Source organism: Lampris incognitus, chromosome 3 (assembly GCF_029633865.1).
Source record: "Lampris incognitus isolate fLamInc1 chromosome 3, fLamInc1.hap2, whole genome shotgun sequence".
NCBI lineage: Eukaryota > Metazoa > Chordata > Actinopteri > Lampriformes > Lampridae > Lampris > Lampris incognitus.
The window spans coordinates 89,626,399-89,645,658 of NC_079213.1; the positions used below are offsets into that span (position 1 = coordinate 89,626,399).

The following is a 19,260-nucleotide window of genomic DNA, read 5'->3' on the forward strand; positions in this document are numbered from 1 at the left end:
GGAAAGCCCTGCTATCACTGCAATGGAAAAGGCCACAGACCGGATGAATGCAGGTTCAAGGACGCAGAGTGTCACCAGTGCAAGAAAAAGGGACACATCGCAAAAGCATGCCGTTCACCCAAAGAAGGAAGCTATGGCAAGGCATCGAAAGGGACCAGGCATTTGGAATGTTTCCACGCTCTCAAGCACGGGACATGTACAAATTCCAGCGCTATCAAGCAGCAGGGAAGACTTGGTTGCAACGCTCTCAAGCACGTGGACCAGAGCAACGCTCACAGTCTTCGGGCAGATGGAGATCCTATCCAGCCTCAGCTCTGCAGTGCCAGAGACGACTGCTGTGTGCCGACAAGGTGCATGGTGGATGCTGTACAGAACACTGACACTGGTCAGACATTGGAGTGGCCGAACTTTTTGCAATGGACACGGGTAAAGGTGACATTGTGAAACCCTACTATGTGTATGTCAGTGTAAATGGTACAAGGGTGAAAATGGAGGTAGACACTGGCGCAGCCATGTCAGTGATATCTGAAACTCTACTTAAACGCAGGTTTAAAGATGTGAAACTTAGTCCTGCAAATTGTGTGCTGAAAACCTACAGTGAGGAATCATTGCCATTGATAGGAAAATTCGCAGCAAAGGTAAAATGCAAGGAACACTCAGAACTACTAGTCGTGAAAGGAAGAGGTCCTGCATTAATGGGTAGAGACTAGATAAGTCAATTAAAGCTAGACTGGTCAAGAGTCAACAGAGTGGCTCCTGATACTGTGGATGATGTGTGTGCCAGACATGCATCAGTGTTCAAACCTGAGCTAGGCAAGTTAAAAGGTATTGAAGCCAGACTACATGTAGTTCCAGATGCAGTGCCCAAGTTCTGTAAGCCTATAAACGTGCCTTATGCATTAAGAGAAGCCGTAGAGAGAGAACTGGCAAAATTGGAAGCTGAAGGTGTCATCTCACCCATTAATTACAGTGAGTGGGCAGCTCCCATAGTTTGTGTGCCTAAAAAGGATGATAGTGTGAGAATATGTGGAGACTACAAGGTCACCATCAATCCATGGTTGAATGTGGAACAGTATCCACTACCCAAAACCCAAGATTTATTTGCTAAACTAGCAGGAGGTCAGCAGTTTACCAAATTAGACTTGTCGCAGGCTTATCAGCAAGTTCTGTTAGAGGACAATTCAAGACATTGCCTAACTATCAACACACACAGAGGGTTGTATCACTACAATAGGTTACCCTACGGTGTTGCTAGCGCCCCTGCTATTTTTCAAAAGTTTATGGATCAGGTTCTTCAGGGCATGGAAGGGGTCATCTGTTATTTAGATGACATCTTAATTACTGGAAAAGATACAGAAAGGCACCTGACTAACTTGGAAGAGGTGCTTGGTAGACTTGAAACTTACAATCTCAGGGTTAAAAGAGAGAAGTGTGCATTCATGCGGAACAGCGTTTCATACTTAGGGCATGTCATTGATGCCATGGGCATACATCCAATGAAGGAAAAGACAGATGCTATTCAGAGGGCTCCAGTTCCAAAAAATGTAACTGAACTCCGGGCATTCTTAGCTCTGTTAAACTACTATGGGAAGTTTATCCCTAATCTATCTACTCTGATTCATCCAATGACAGCATTGCTGCATAAAGATGCAACCTGGGTATGGTCAGAAAAATGTCAAAGTGCATTTGATAGTGCAAAGAAGTCTCTTCAGTCAGATAAATTGTTAGTACATTTTGATGCAGAGTTACCTATCATACTAGCATGTGATGCTTCTCCTTATGGAGTTGGTGCTGTAATCAGCCACAAAATGAAAGATGGAAGTGAGAGACCTATCGCATTTGCATCCAGAATGTTAACTAAAACAGAACAGAATTACTCTCAACTGGAAGAAGAGGCACTGGGTCTTGTTTTTGGAGTTATGAAATTCCATGAGTATCTTTATGGAAGGAAATTCTTGTTAGTGACAGACCACAAGCCACTGTTGAAAATTCTGGGGCCTAAAACAGGTGTGCCAACACTGGCCACCGCTAGATTACAAAGGTGGGCTCTAATTTTGGCAGCGTATACATACGAAATCCAGTACAAGAAGTCAGAGCAGCATAGCAATGCTGATGCTTTATCAAGATTACCTGTGAAGCCTGATGTAGATGTGGTGTCAAACCCAATTTACAGAGTGTCTTACCTGGAAGACTTACCTCTTACTGCTAGAGAAATAGCCAAAGAAACAGACAGAGATCCTGTGTTAAGATTGGTTAAACAGTTGGTGTTAACTGGATGGCCTAAACATGTACAGGATGAGTCACTGAAGCCTTATTTTCAGAGAAAATTAGAGCTTAGCATTGAGGATGATTGTTTATTATGGGGTTACCGTGTGGTAGTGCCTGATAAACTAAGAGACAGGCTATTGTCAGAATTACGAGCACCACTGGGGAATAGTTAAAATGAAGTCCCTCGCCAGAAGTTTATTCTGGTGGCCTACATTAGATGACAGTATTGAACGTGAAGTGAATCAGTGTACTATTGGTCAGCAGCAGCATAGTATGCCTGCTACCGCACCGATACATACATGGAAATGGTCTTCGAGTCCATGGGAAAGAGTACATCTTGATTTTGCTGAGGACCACAAGCAGATGTTTTTAGTAGTGATGGATGCCTATGCTAGATGGCCAGAGATAGTTCCCATGACCACTACTACTTCATCTAAGACAATTGAAGCAATGAGAAATTTATTTGCAGCTTATGGGTTGCCTAAAGAGGTTGTAACTGATAATGGACCTCAGTTCGTATCGCAAGAGTTTGAGTCATTTTTGACTAAAAAGGGAGTAAAACACACCAAGTCACCGGCATACCATCCTGCAAGTAATGGTTTAGCTGGAAGATTGGTCCAAAATCTTAAGAAATCCCTTGCAAAGAATAGAGCCATTGGTGGTATGACGCTTGAGCACTGTGTAGCAAATTTTCTGATTGGGTACAGAAACACACCCCATACTAAGACAGGAAAGACCCCAGCTGAGCTATTTCTGAGAAGACAGGTGCGAACCAGGTTGTGTCTTATCAAACCAAAGTTCTCTCAGAGAATGCAGACTGAGTCTGAACCAAATCTTCCCCGTGTTAGGTCTTTTAAGGTTGGTCAACACGTGTTGGTAAAAAATTACAGGGGAGGGGAGAAATGGTTGAATGGAGTTATAAGTGAAGTGTTGGGTCCTGTCACATACAGTGTTGAAGTAAATGGAAATTGTGTGAAAAGACATGTGAACCAGATGTTGGGTGTCAAAGGAAATCCAGATCCGACTCAAATGGACTCTTGTGATGGAGCTTCTTGGGAGATTGATGATTTCAATGCAGACACTGATGTGTCAGAACATCCTGAACCACAGGTTGTGGATGAACGACCTGCAGAACCACCACCGCCAGTTGTGGAAAGGAACACTCGTCCTGTGAGAGACAGACGTCCTCCTGATAGACTGAACTTGTGACTGACATGCAGATTGGTTATGAAAAAAAAAGAAAAGAAATCTGTAATGTAATGTATGGTTACTGTTGAAGAAATACTGTACTTTGTTATGAGCTTAAGAGCAAAAATGATATGTTAGAATCCTTGGAAAAAAATGAAGTTTGAATTTACAGGGGAGGAGCTGTGGTGTTCCCAACACAGAATATTAACCAGTGTGGGTTGGTTGGTTTTGAATGTGCACATTCAAATGTGATTGGTGCTGAATGAGGTGGAGGTCAGCTATTGGTTGTTCCTGAAGAGTATATAAGGCAGAATCGCCACCAGGGCGTTCTCTTGGTACTCCGCTCTACTCGGGATAGCTAGGTTGTTACAGCGTAAGAATAAACATACTACGTTACTGTCATAAGTCTGCTGTGTGCACTTTCCAGTTATCTACTTAAACAGTTTAGAACAATATTAGTGTTTCATACACGACAGTGGTGTGAGTCGAAAAGTAGATATTGGTTTGTGTGTGTAGGATTCCTGTAAACCCCAATGTGGACGTCACAATCCAAGAAGGGCAAACTGTTGTTCTTTACGTCTTCCCCCCACTTACAATGCCGTCCTTTCATCTCTACCCAGGAGACTCAAGAAGCCTAGCCTCCAAGAACAACAGTCGGTCACTAACGGCTCCAACGACTCTCATGACCACTGAACAATGAAGTCGAAACTAACACCCCCAACGACCGTCGCTACTAAACAAATGCAAATCAACAGCTCCGATGGCGACGGGCGCAGCTGGACATCGGAGCACAGGAGAGCCACGCATATCAATAGCTCCGATAACGACGGGCGCGGCCAAACATCGGTACGCAAAAGAGCCACTCATATCTATGGCTCCGTTAGCGACGGGTGTTGGTAAACATCGGGTCACAAAGAGCCATGGACATCTATAGCTCTGATAACGACTCAAAAGAGGATAAATTCTGAGTCTCATCACCAGCCAGTCACACTAGCTTCGTCTAGTCAGAAAGGCACGAACTGAGGAAGCCTCTTTGATGAGAGGCGAAACGTTTTCACGGATATATACCAAGTCCAGTTACACTTGATTCAACTCCTTTGGACAGACTGACATTGCTGATCCAAAACGTACCAATCCAGATTCCACAGTCTGATGTTTTTATGAATTATACATATGTAGCTGATAATGCAATTTTAGTATGAAGTGTTTTGAGTGCGGGGACGTGGGACATAAGCACGTCGCTTGCCCGCACACAAAGCATGAAGCAGAGGATGCGGAAGCTGCCGATCAGGCGGTTGAAGTGGCAGTGAGTAGTGAGGAGCCAGGGAGGAGTAACAAGGCCAATGGCAACGGGGAAGGAAGAAGGGTCCGTCTGCAGACTACAGGGGCGGAATGTGTAGAGGCGTAACTGTAGCAGGACTCCCATCACCTGCCCTAACATTAACCCCCCAACCCCTAACACCTCAGAGTGCAGGGGGAGGGTTCTTGAACTGGCAAGTAGGTGCTTCTTGAACTGATTTGGGCATGTCTTGTACTTTGGGTGCTTGTCTTGTATGTTACGCCCCTGTCTTGCAGTCCGCAGACAGATACTGTTGGAAACAAGTGAAACCACACAAAATGTAAACCTGGAGTGTCCTAAATTCCATAGTAATTCCTAGAAAGATAAAATGGCCGTAGATGACGTAGTAACTACTAGAGGGGCCCAGTGTGTTTGGAGTGGCGCTGCTGTGTGCATAACCTCCCCGGCAGCTGCTGCAGCCAAGCCTGGGCAAAGGGCGCAGAGTAAGAGGGAGGAGGCGGCTGCGGACCTGCCTGTCACCAAGAGCCAAGAAGGGAGGATGATGATGATCTTATCATGTTTCTAGCTGCCATCAGGACTGTGTAGGTAACATATAGCTAGCAGAAAGCACTATTAACGGGGACAAACTGATACACGGTAGCCATCGGATCTCTGGTCTCACCAGAATGCCAAACAAGGGCAACCGGCCGTTTATTTATTGAAAAGCATAATTAGCAGCACCTGTAGAGTAATCACCCACCCCCCTCTGCACAGTGACGTCAGCATAAAGGCATTCAAGACAGTGTTCATCACCCCCACTTGCTCTTAGGCTGATTACAGTATGCAGTTGTCAGGTACATCTAGCAAAGAAAATAAAAACATCTTACATACCAAAAACAAAAGAAACAAACTTGTCAAGCAGAGCTTTAGTTACAGGTTTAGTCAAAATATCTGCAACCATGTCTGATGTGGGGCAATACTCAATAGTTATCCTTCCATCACTAAGTGCAGACCGAACAAAATGATATTTGATGTCAACATGTTTACACCTTTGACGACATACAGGATTCTTGGACAGAGCAATGGCACCCTGGTTATCCTCATGGATAGTCACTGGTGTATAATCACACCCCATATCCATCCCATTCAACAGTTGAACAAGATACATACTCTCCTGTGTAGTAGCCACCAAAGCCATGTACTCGGCTTCACATGTGGATAAAGCAACAGTGGGTTGTTTCTTAGACTTCCAAGAGATAACGGGACCCATTTCAGAGAGGCAAAAACAATAACCAGTAATACTTCTTCTATCATTCTTGTCTGCGGCCCAGTCAGCATCACTGAATGCAATAAGGTTAAGGTTCACATCACTTCTCTTGTAACACAATTCATGGTTAACAGTTCCCTTCAAATATCTGAGCACATGCTTTGCAGCTACCCAATGCTGCTCTCTTGAGTCAGACAGGTGTTGTGACAGTTTACTTACAATGAAGCTAAGGTCTGGTCTAGTACTTGTCATTACATAGATCAAACTGCCAACCATTTCTCGGTACCTCCTCGAATCAACAGGGTTACCTTCATCATCAAATTTCAGTTTGTTCTCACATGGGGTCGATCTTGGTCTGCAGCGAGTCATGTCAAACCTCTCCAGGATTTTTGTGATGTACCTCTTTTGGTTCATCTTTATTTCACCATATCCCTGTGTAAAGTCAATACCAAGGAAATGTTTTATTTTACCAAGATCTTTCATCTTGAATTGGTCTCCCAATAGCTCTTTCACATTCCTGAGGGTTTGACTGTCACTCGCTGCAATAAGAACATCATCGACCCAGATAATCAAAATGATTCTCTCACTCCCGGTTTGTTTGTTGTATACACAGTGGTCAGCTGGGTTCTGAACAAAACCATTTTGGCAAAGGAAATCATGCTGCATTTTATTCCAGTTTCGTCCTGACTGTTTCAGGCCATAGAGTGACTTGTTGAGCCTACTGACTAGTCTCTCACAAGTTTGAGACTTAACCTCAAAACCTTCTGGCTGTTCCATGTATAGCTCACAGTCAATGGGAGCATGTAAATATGCAGTTTTTACATCCATTTGGTGCAGCTCCAAACCATATTGTGCAGCAACCTGCATTAAACTGCGTACAGAGGTCATATCAGCGGTTGGGGAAAAGGTCTCACTATAGTCTATCCCTTCAATTTGACTATAGCCTTTAGCTACATATCTTGCTTTATATGTGGTTTCAACTGGGTTTTCCTTAACGATGTAAACCCATCTGCCCCCCACTGCATGTTTACCTTCTGGCAATGTTGTTAGGGTAAAAGTGTCATTTTCCCTCAGGGAACTCATCTCATCCTACATAGCTTTAGCCCATAGTGAGGACTCTGGTGAGCCTAGGGCTTGTTTCAGGGTTTGGGGTACATCACAAATAACCCTGTAACAGTAGTCAATGCTGGTTAAAACCTGGTCATCACACTCCTAATCATCTAGATACGGGGGAGGTCTCCGGTCTCTCCTTGGACGACTACCTTCCCCACTCATGTTGGTGTCTGACTCACATTGCTCTACATCTTGTGTACTCTGCAGTGTTGTAGTACTCGAGTCCAGGACTCGGACTCGAGTCCGACTCGAGTCCTGATTTTCATGACTCGTGAATCGACTTGGACTTGAGCACTGATGACTCGGACTCGCGAATTTACTGCATTCGGACTCGGAAGTTGGAGACCCGGACTCTGACTTTTTAATTGATAAAGACTGTTTTTGTTAGATTTTTTTTAAATAATAGGCCCTATTAAAATATATTGATAGCTATATTAATACTGTAATGTAGAGCCGAAGTAACGGAGAAGACCGTAGGTTCACACTTTAGCCGTGTAGGCAACTTTCTTTAATCCACGGTAAATCAGAGAGACAAACAAAACCCCTAGCTCGACTGAGCGGAGGTGGCAAGAATAACCAGAAAACTGGCTGGACAACCATAACTTAACCCTGCGTTAACCTGCCAGGGCAACCATGACTTAACCCTTAGTTCCTGGGTTGAATTCTGTCCCCAATACGTGTCCACCACATGAGCCCCCCCAGAATTCGCCCTAGTAATCGAAGTCAGGCAGGCGCGGGTGGACGACAGGCCGTCCGCGGCGGCTCCGGATAACAGGGGCCGGAGTGTCTCTGGGAGGCATTGACGCGGGCCTGTGGAGGTCGGCCTGAGGAGCAGAAGAGGCAGCTCGGGCCTCCACGGGGGGAGGAGGCGGAGCCGGGGGACGACCGCGACGAGGAGGTTGGGCTAACTCCAACGGCTGCGTCAAGTCCAGGTGTGCGGGTTTAACTCGGTCCACTGAAACATGCTCGGCCGTGCCCCCAAAATCCACCACCAGGTGCTTAGTTCCCCGTTCCAGGACGCGGAAGGGGCCGTCATAAGGGGGTTGCAGAGGGGGGCGGTGTGCGTCGTGACGGATGAACACGTAGTCTGCTGACTGCAGACCTGGGGGCACCTGGGACACCGGAGCGCCGTGTTGGGCGGTAGGGACGGGTGTGAAAGCTCTGACCCCGTCCAGCAAGGAGGCTCGTTGGTCCACAGCTGACCAGGGACGCGTTGCATTGGGCATGAAATCGCCTGGGACTCGCAGCGGCGTGCCGTACACCAGCTCCGCAGAGGAGGCTTGTAGGTCTTCCTTCGGGGCGGTCCGCAGGCCCAGCATGACCCATGGGAGCTTGTCAACCCAGTTGCAGTCCTTGAGAGTAGCCCGAAGCGCAGCCTTCATGGACCGGTGGAAGCGCTCACATAGGCTGTTCGCCTGAGGGTGGTAGGCGGTAGTGCGATGAAGCTTGACGCCCAGAGCCTCACCCACAGCATTCCATAGCTCTGAGGTAAACTGTGGCCCACGGTCAGATGAAAGGTCGGAAGGCGTACCGAAACGTGAGACCCACGACCCAATAAAAGCCCGGGCCACATCAGCAGACGTCGTGGATGCCAGGGGAACAGCTTCAGGCCAGCGCGTAGTCCTGTCCACCACAGTGAAGAGGTAGGTGAACCCATGGGAGGGGGGTAGGGGACCAACCAGGTCGACGTGGACATGGTCAAATCGTCTCTCCGGCACTGCGAAGCGTTCCAGGGGCGCCTTAATGTGGCGGTGTATCTTAGCCCGCTGACAGGCAACACACGAGTCGGCCCACGCTTTCACGTCTCTCTTAAGTCCCTCCCACACAAACTTAGCAGAGGTCAGGCGCACGGATGGCTTACCGCCTGGATGAGAGAGGCCGTGCACAGCTTCAAATACGGGGCGTCTCCAGCTGTGCGGGACGATGGGCCTGGGCTGTCCTGTGGAGACGTCACACAGGAGGGTGACACCTGTGTCGCTGAAAGGAACGTCCTGCAGGCGGAGCCCCGTGTCGGAGGCCCGGAGACGGAGGATGCTCGGGTCCGTGGCCTGGTCAGCAGCCATCTGTGCATAGTCAAGGCCTAGGTGGACCGCTCCAATCACTGCCCTAGACAGGCAGTCAGCTACCTGGTTAGACTTACCAGCGACGTGCTGGATGTCGGTAGTGAATTCCGAAATGTAGGAGAGTTGTCGCTGCTGGCGAGCGGACCATGGCTCGGCCGTCTTGGACATGGCAAACGTGAGGGGCTTGTGGTCCACGTACGCAGTAAACTCGCGGCCCTCTAGCAGGAAACGGAAATGCCGGACGGCGAGCCAGAGACCGAGGAGTTCCCTGTCAAAAGTACTATACTTGCGCTCTCGGGGTGTAAGCTGGCGACTGAAAAAGGCCAAAGGCTGCCAAGCCCCCCCCACCCACTGTTCGTGAACCGCACCAACAGCATAGTCCGATGCATCCGTGGTTATGGAAATAGGCGCTGTAGGTGAAGGATGCGCTAGCAGGGTAGCCTGGGAGAGCGCAGCTTTAGTCTCGGTGAGCGCACGGTCCCGCTCTGCTGTCCAGTCGACCGCCTGGTTGGGGGACATGCCTTTCAGCGCCTCGTACAGTGGCCGGATGATAAAGGCGGCTCGAGGAATGAAGCGGTGGTAGAATGTCACCATCCCGATGAACTCCCTGAGCGCACGAGCTGTTTGGGGGCGCGGAAAGGCCGCCACCGCTTCCACCTTTGAGGGCAGGGGGACTGCCCCGTCCCCAGTGATGCGGTGCCCGAGGAAATCCATGGCTGTCAGCCCGAACCGGCACTTCGCCGGGTTGACGATCAGCCCATGCTGGCTGAGGCGTGTGAAGAGGGCATGAAGATGGGACAGGTGTTCTTCCTCGGAGGCGCTGGCGATGAGTATGTCGTCCAAATAGACGAAGATGAAAGGAAGGCCACGGAGCACTGAATCCATCAGCCGCTGAAAGGACTGGGCCGCGTTTTTGAGTCCAAATGGCATTCGTAGGAATTCAAATAGGCCGAATGGGGTTGTCACCGCTGTCTTGGGGATGTCTGAGGGGTGCACGGGAACTTGATGATAACCACGGACCAGGTCGACTTTTGAGAAGACGCATTTGCCAGACAGGTTTGCAGAAAAGTCCTGGATATGCGGGACAGGATAGCGGTCAGGCGTGGTGGCGTCATTTAGTCGGCGGTAGTCCCCGCATGGGCGCCAACCTCCATCAGGCTTAGCGACGATGTGGAGTGGGGACGCCCACGGGCTGTCAGAGCGGCGGATGATCCCCATGCGTTCCAGGTGCTCGAACTCAGACTTGGCAATGGCGAGTTTGGCGGGGTCGAGACGCCTGGCTCTGGCGTAGACCGGGGGCCCCTTCGTAGCAATGTGATGCTCCACCCCATGCTTAGCGGTGGGTGCAGAGAAGGTAGGCTGGGTGAGGTCAGGGAACTCAGCGAGGAGGCGGGTGAACTTGTCTGCCTCTGAGAGAGAGTTGGCTAGACCTGCATAGGCCGCTTCCCTCCGCGTACATGCGAAGGAGGAGAAGGTTAAGGCATCGACCAGACGGCTGTTCTGAATGTCCACTAGTAAACCGTAAGCGCACAAAAAATCAGCTCCGAGGAGGGGAAGCGTTACATTGGCCATGACGAACTCCCACGTGAAACGTTGTCCACCAAAACACAGTTCTACAGACCGCACGCCGTAGGTGTGGATAGGGCTGCCGTCAGCCGTCGCCAACTGGGGGCCCCGCTCCCCGCCCATGATGTCGACGTCAGTAGCAGGGAGCACGCTTCTCTGTGCGCCCGTGTCACAAAGAAATCGCCGACCGGAGATGGTGTCGAGGATGAAGAGTAGCCTGCTCGTATCGCCAACACTCATGGCCACTACTGAGTGTTGGCCCTCTCGTTTCCCGTCGGCCTGTAGTTGCAGGGGGAACGGCACCGTTTAGCTTTCGCACCAAATCGAGCGTGGTACATACCGAGTCCAGAGGGCTTGTAGCGGTCTGATGCTGTGGCGCCACCGTCGGGCCACGCCCGCGATGTCGGCGGGGGGCCAGTGAAGGTAGGAGCCAGCACCCCGGCATGGGAGGAACGTTGTGTAGCGACGAAGAATCGGTCAGCCTCCTTTGCCAGCTCACGGGGATCAGTGATGGTGGAGTTAGCGAGCGCAGTCTGGACGTGGGGCGGCATGTTGCGCAGAAACAGCTCCATAAACAGGAAACATGGCTTTTCTTGACCCAGTAGGTTTAACATCCTGCTCATTAGCTCCGATGGTTTGCCATCTCCCAAGCCCTGAATTGCGAAGAGGCGACGTGCTCTCTCCGTTGCAGACAGTTCAAAAGTTTCAAGGAGGAGATGTTTAAGTGCGGCGTATTTACCATCGGCCGGTGGGTTGGTTATGAAACCGCTTATCCTGGAAGCCGTAGCGCACCCCAGCGCTGCCAATACGTAGTAGTACCTGGTCTCGTCTGCTGTTATGTCTCTGAGCGCGAACTGTGCCTCAGCCTGCGCGAACCATGTAGCCGCGGAAGACTCCCAAAACTCCGGCAGTTTAATTGCAACGGCGTTCGTAGCCATAATGTGTGTGGTTTCAGAAAACTTATCCGAAAACCGACGTCGGGGTCACCAGTGTAGAGCCGAAGTAACGGAGAAGACCGTAGGTTCACACTTTAGCCGTGTAGGCAACTTTCTTTAATCCACGGTAAATCAGAGAGACAAACAAAACCCCTAGCTCGACTGAGCGGAGGTGGCAAGAATAACCAGAAAACTGGCTGGACAACCATAACTTAACCCTGCGTTAACCTGCCAGGGCAACCATGACTTAACCCTTAGTTCCTGGGTTGAATTCTGTCCCCAATACGTGTCCACCACAGTAACATTATTCAATTTCGTGTAAGGGCAGGCACGTGTGTTCCACCTACATGCGGATTCACGTGGCGTGCATACCGTCATGTTCAGTAGCGCGAAGATGCCTAAAGAGACGCCCCGAATTGTGCGCTTTGCTTACACAGATTTTACAACAAATTCCAGCAAGCTCACTGCTAGATGTTCGATATGTAAACGAACTATTGAGGAGAAGACCGGGACAACCAAACTTCAACAGACATCTGTCAAGGATGCACCCAGAAAAGTAAGTGATATGCAGTCAGTTGATGATATGGTTGGTGATCAGTTACCGTTAGCTAGCTAGCTATCTAGCTACGGTAACAATAGCCTCTGAAGTAACTCAACCACTGGTCCAAGATGTTGGGTCGGGTCGTGTGGCGGGTATATCATGTCACTAGAACCGTTGGGTTAGGTGGTGTGGCGGGTATATCATATCACTAGAACCAAGTGAAATTGTATAGGTAAGTTAAGTAACGTTACTGTTAGAATGCTAATGCAGCATTGCACAGAAAAGTCACAGTACGGTTCGCTTTCGGTACGAGCGTGCCATCGATCTCACCAATGATGAGTTGGTAAGTAACACGCAGCGTCTTCGTGTTATAGGGAGATTAAAACTGATTTTTCTTATTTATCATTTAGCTAATTACCAAGTAGCATACACTTAACGGAAAAAACACACCACTCTGAACTACCGTGTTAGCATTAATCTTAACTAGCAATAACAAATCTGCACATGGCAGGTCTCCGCCATGAATATTCTCCACGTGCGGAGAAGGAAGAAGTCTAGCCTATATGCATCCACAAATAATGTTGATAAAATGTGCACAACTTTACAATGCAAATAAAAATAATTGTAGGCTATTACTCGCTAAATGGGACTAATTGAAGAAAGCTAATGTGGATGCCGCCACTGGTTTTCTTGAGAGCTGGAGACGGTACAAGATTTGACGGATGTGGCATCCCCCCCCCCCCCGATGTACCGAAAACTACCGAACCGTATGGTGATTCGTGACACCGCATAGGCTACTGTAAATATGGGGATATTTTTCTTTGCATATATGCAGCATTGGGTGTGCCAAATTCTAAAAATAGACACGCGCGACGTAGCTTTTGAACAGTACTATGAACTGGCTCTGTCTTCTAACAAAATCACACCCTCCCTGACCCATACAGAATAAACATACAGACTCACGGAGGATAGAGAGTTAAAGCTCAGCTAGGTAGCATGTAACATACTTAAATCAATAATTAAATGACTGGGTTTTGCTAATTAATCCCTGTCCTGTTAGTCTCATAAATTATGTATCTTTTCTCATACTTTTCATTTATCCAGCTAGTTTACATTAGTTAATCTACTAATATGGTAATGTTAGTTATATAGATAACTAAATATGTAACTTAACTGGTTATGGTTCAAACCACTATGTGTATAATGTGTAACATTTGTATTGTTATTGCATATTGTTATAGCTATAACGTTACACATTTTTTGCTGTGAGAAAGATTACTTGAAACAGTTTGGCATCAGCAAGCTAAAGTGTGTATCCTATCTTCCCCTAGGTTCCAAGAATACCGTGCCTCCACTGCTTCAGATGTGATGCCAGCTGCTTCAGCTCAGAAGACTATCACATCACTTTTAAATGATGGTCAGCAAAGGATGTACAACCTCAAACATCCACGTCAGAAGGCTATAAGTGATGCCTTTGTAAAAGATCAAATCATTAAGTGCTGCTTGCCACTCTCCATCGTTGACAATGAGGACTTCAAGCACTTGCTGCATGTCCTGGATCCTCAGTACCGGCCCATAGCAAGATCCACAATTTCCTCTGTGACCATTCCAGGAATGGTGGAAGTCAAGAAAGAACAGATAAAGAGCCAGCTGGCAGAAGCATCGAGTGTTGCTGTTACCACAGACATTTGGCGTGATCGAAATATGCGGTCATTCCTTGGAGTGACAGCACACACAGTGGCAATGGATAAAAAAAACAGGAACTCAGCCTTCAGTCATATCTTCTTTCCTGCAAAAGAGTGCATGGGAAACACTCAGGAGAGAAGATTGCAATGATGTTTGAATGCTGTGCTGAAGAATACCTGATTAAGGACAAGATCAACTTTGTCATAACTGACAATGCATCCAACATGAGAAAAGCTTTCCAGGCCAGCTTTCCCCTAGAGGATCCTTGTGATGCTGAAGCTCATGATCCCAGCTCATTTGAGGAGGATGATGAAATATGGCAAGACCTGATGCCAGAAGATCAACAGACAGTCAATGACACTTTGGCTAAGAACTGTATCATGCTTCACACATTCACTGCAGTTGGTCATAAAAGATGGTCTGAAAGACACCAGTGGGCTGTCAAGCACCCTAGCAAAGCTATCCCGTGCAGCCAACCTCCTCCACAGTGGCACCTCGTTTAAAGACTGCTTTGAAGCGTGTTCTGGTGATGAAACAATTCCAACAGCGAATGCCACACGATGGAATTCCACTCTGAAGCAGGTGAAGGCTTATATGCATTTAGACATGCAAAAGCTGTCCAGTGTGTTGGAATCAGAGGGGCGCAAAAGCCTTATCTTATCCCCGTGAGAGTATGCTCAGCTTAAAGAACTGATCGAAGTTCTTGATCCGTTCTTAGAGGCAACCAACCTAACTCAGGGTGAGACTACTGTCACCGTCAGTGTGATTGTGCCCTGTGTCCTCACTCTGCGCTGTCACCTGCAGGAAATAAGAGGAAAAGCCAGATACTGTGGGCCTCTGGTGAGAGCTCTGGAGAGCTCCTTGAAAACAAGGTTTGCAGAGGTTTTCAGTGCAGTCAAGATACCAGGATGTGAGCCGGCTGAAGGAAGAGGCCCCACCAAATTTCCTTTCACCAATGCCTACTTCATAGCATCTGTGTTGGACCCAGCATTTGGCTTCCAGCGGCTAGAACATGATGTGCAGCTGGACAGTGACATCAAAGATGTGCTGAAGACTGAGATCAAAGGTGAGAAATGTTTTGATTAACGTTAGTTAAGTGATTAACTATTTGATTGTTGTGATGTTTATATCATTGAAGGTGTTACAATAAAGCACATAGACATGTCATTTGTCATGTAGGCCTAGTCAATAACATATTTGTAATGAGTCCCCCATGCCCCCCTCTCATTTCAGAGTATATAAAGGCAGAGGGTGACAAGCAAGCGGCAGATGCAGCGGAAGCAACAGGACCAGGGGAAGGTGAACTTTCAGAGTCTCCTCCTGAGAAGCAGTTGAGAATGTTCTCCTACTATAGGAGGACTCCCTCCTCCACCAAGAAGAAGCCGTCTGGCCAGGCTCAGTTGACTGCATACCTCGACTTGATCGCTGAGCAGGACTCTGACTCAGTCCCGTGCCTCTGGTTTTGGCAGCAAAACAAATCCAAATTCCCTACCCTCTATCAGATTGCCACACAGGTATTCTCTATCCCTGCCTCCAATGCGCCCATTGAAAGGGTATTTAGTCATGGAGGCATTTTGATGAGGCCTCACCATGCAAGGTTGAGTAGTTCCATGCTGTCAGATCTTATGTTTTTGAAATGCAACGTGTATGCTTAAAACTAGTGCCACCAGCCTTTTGTTCCTAACTATTCCTGAGAGACAATGTCTTTTGACTAGTTTTTATGACTGCATTGTATGCTGTGGAACTTACTTCTGTATACTGTTTCCACCATTTGCTAATGTCATGCTATTCACAGCTATCAATGTGTTTTGAAGCACATCCAGTGTTCAGAATGTCAAAGAAATTCAGACTGTTCTAAAAATGTGTGTGTGCGCGCATGCATGTGTGCGAGTGTGTGGGTGTGCATTTGTTTGGCTATCGTGTCACAAAGTAAATAAACTCCCTTTGAAATGGTGACAGCTGTGTCATTTTTGTTTAATGTAGACCTTTTTTATTTGTATGTCAGATCTTTGACTGTGCCCAAGGGGATCACTGGAGCCATCTTGGAACTCGACTCAGACTCAACCTTGATGACTCGGACTCTGACTAGGGTAATAGGGACTCGACTCGGACTCAGGTAATGGGGACTCGACTCGGACTCGACTCGACTTTCCCTTGGTGACTCGGACTTGGACTCGGACTCGAACACTGGGGACTCGAGACTCGACTCGGACTCGAGGTTTAGTGACTCGACTACAACACTGGTACTCTGACTCGTCATCTCGATTTGTGGTTGGGTCTTAGCGCCCTTTCTAGGCAGAACACATTCACTGGTTTCCTGGTCTGTCTGACATTCAGTAGCGCTCTTTGTAATGAACTTCACCAACCTGTTCTTAAACACTTTCCCTGTGTGTGGATAGTATACCAAGTATGCAGGACTGTTCTTGTCATAACCAACAAAAATACCCTTTTCACATCGGGGATCAAGCTTTTTCTTATTTTGTTTGTATGCATAGCATGCAGAGCCAAAATAATACATTTTGGAAAGATCAGGCTTCTTCCCGGTCAACATGTAGTATGGAGTCTGCCCATTATAACATCTGTTACGGATAACCGCAGCAGTCTGAACTGCATATGTCCACAGTTCTTTCGGTAGGCCACTCTCAAGCAACATACATCTAGACATTTCAAGCAATGTTCTCCAGCTTCTCTCGGATGTCCCATTTTGATGAGGCGAGTAAGGGGCCGAGGTCTCGTGTCTAATGACATTTTTGCTAAGCAGTGACTGAAAATCTCTCGACATAAATTCTGTACCATTATCCGATCTGATACATTTGACTTTGCCATAAGGTGCAACATCAGCAAGGAACTTTTCTGTGCCCTTCACTGTGTCGCTCTTGGATTTCAAAAAATTAGTAAACGTTGCTCCTGAATAATCATCAGTGAATCCCAAAATGTACTTGAATCCATCTTTGGCTGTTGGCTCTATAGGGCCAGCTAAATCTGTGTGCACCAGTTCAAGTGCGACTTTAGCTTTTACATCTGCCTCTCCATTTCTGCTTTGGGAAAATTTACCTTGAATGCATATTTCACATGGCACTAAGTTACACTCAGTTTTGCCTTCAACACTCATTCCCTTAGTGACACTTTCCAATTTTAACACATCGTCATAATTGCAGTGACCAAGGATTTCGTGCCAAGTCTGTACATCATAGCATGCATGACATTCATCATTTTCATCATTCTCGAGTTCATGCTCACCATTGTCGTAGGTGTTCATGTAGTAGAGCCTGTTGCGCTCGCTGATGTCGAACCTGGTACCGTCCTTATGGACGAGCTGGTCTCTGCCTTGTTAAAAGGTCACTGAGGCACCGTTTGCAGTCGTTGTCTTCACGGAGAAGATGTCCTGTGGGTAGGAGGGAATGTGCAGCGCTCCCCTCAACGTCGCTTTCACCCGTCGGCCGTTGGTTTCCTCCAGAATCACCTCCGCGTCTCCTCTTCTCGTGGCAACACCCGTTGTCCTGGTCCCGTCAGCCAGCTCCAGGGTGTGTTTCGCTGGCTGGAACGTTGAGTCGAAGCTCTTAAACTTGCGTTGGTCGGTGATGATGTGGGATGTCGCTCCTGTGTCCACCATCAGGCCACCTTCGGAGCCCTCCCGCTGTCCTTCGCTGACCCGGAATGCGAACTCGTGCTCCTCTTCGTCGGCGGTAAGTATGGTGGCGCCCTTCACGTCATCCCTCCTCCTCCGTCTGCATGCGGCGTCGCTGTGTGTTGTGCTCCTGCAGAGTGCACCACTGCCTGGGCCGCTGGCCCCCCTGTGTAATGATCTGTGCCCTCTGGCTATGTTAACTTATAACATTAATAAAGCAAGGACGACTTCTCTCGTGCTGGGTGTTTATTCACCGACCGGATTCCGACTGACGTTGTTACGTACATCACGTGACTTTGTTGTGGCGCTACGGAAAGCCGTAAGGGACATTAGCAAATCAAATATTACTAGCAAATATTACATCTCCCTTTTTCTGAAAAGTGCTGCTTTCTCTGCAGAGATACAGACCACGTTGAGCACGTTTATAAGCGAATACAATCTTAATAAGAAAGAATATGAAAGTGGAACTCTTATATAACTGGACTGCAACAAAGTAGTGTAAAACATTTCCTTCACTGTCTAAATGTGACACCGTAATAACATTTCATCTTTTTTTTCATTTCATTACTGGTAACTGCAAACAGCAGGTAGGTACACAAGGTAAGTGAACGCTGTAAATATTTCTTTTCAAAACATAGCAGGTATAGTACAGGTTGGTGTAAAATTCTCTTTTTTTAACATTCATAAGTCAAGGATTTGTCTTGGTTTGATCGTGCGACCTGACCTCGTGGTGTAACCAGGCTGTGTGTCTGGTTGTCGCTGATTGTTCGTGTCTGGAGGTTCAGCATGCTCTTGCTGATGGGCTTGTGTGTTGTTGTTAGCGCTGGTAACAGTCTGCTGTGAAGTGTGTGTGTGCGTAGTGTGAGTGTTCACTCTGCTTTGTCGCAGGTGTTGACGGTTGCGTTGGTAGATCTGACCTTCTTTGGTTTGGATGTGGTAGCTCCTGTCTGTGTTCGCTGGTCTTTCCACAGTTGCAGGTCTCCAGGATCCATCCTCCTGCCGGAAGCGGATTGGTGTGCCTGCGGGCAGGTGGGGCAGAGGTTTGGCTGTTCGGTTGTAGTATGCCTGCTGGCGCTGTTGACATACCTCTCTCCTTTTGTGAACATCCTCCTGACTGGCGATCTGTGGCTGCAGGTGTTTTGCTGTTGATGGGAGAATGGACCGCAGCCTCCGACTCATCAGTAGCTGTGCCGGTGATTTCAGGTTGTCCACCGGTGTGTTGCGATACTCCAGCAAGCTCATGTAGGGGTCTTTGTTCTCAGCTTTGGCTTTGTCCAGGATGCGTTTGGCCGTCTGGACAGTCTTCTCGGAGAGGCCGTTGCTCTGTGGGTAGTGGGGGCTTGTGGTGGTGTGTGAGAAACCCCATGTCTGTGAGAAGTTGCGGAACTCACCAGAGCTGTAGCACGGACCGTTGTCGCTGATGATAGTCTCGGGGATTCCGTGTCGAGCCATTGCTGCTTTCAGCTTCATGATGACGGCAGATGAGGTGCAGCTGTAAAGTCTTTCTAGCTCGAAGAATCTGGAGTAGTAGTCCACAGTGACTATGAAGTCCTGTGAGTTCCATGTGAATAGGTCTGTGCCTATCACTTGCCACGGCCGCTCGGGTATGGCGTGTGACCTCATTGGTTCCTTTGCATTTGCGCTGCGCCGTTCTTGGCATATGCTGCAGTCTGCTACCGCATCCTCGATCTGTTTCCCCATGCCAGGCCAGAACAGTAAGTCTCTT

At 48.0% G+C, this 19,260-nt stretch overlaps 1 protein-coding gene across 1 annotated transcript; it reads left to right on the forward strand.

Moving 5' to 3' along the window:
* Positions 1–893: 893 nt before the first annotated feature.
* Positions 894–1,592, forward strand: LOC130108975 (uncharacterized protein K02A2.6-like; the record flags this gene model as incomplete). The annotated part of the gene is made up of 1 exon (XM_056275642.1): positions 894–1,592. A coding segment is annotated over one exon (699 nt), but the record flags the coding sequence as incomplete, so codon positions are not given.
* Between the last annotated feature and the right edge of the window lie 17,668 nt (positions 1,593–19,260).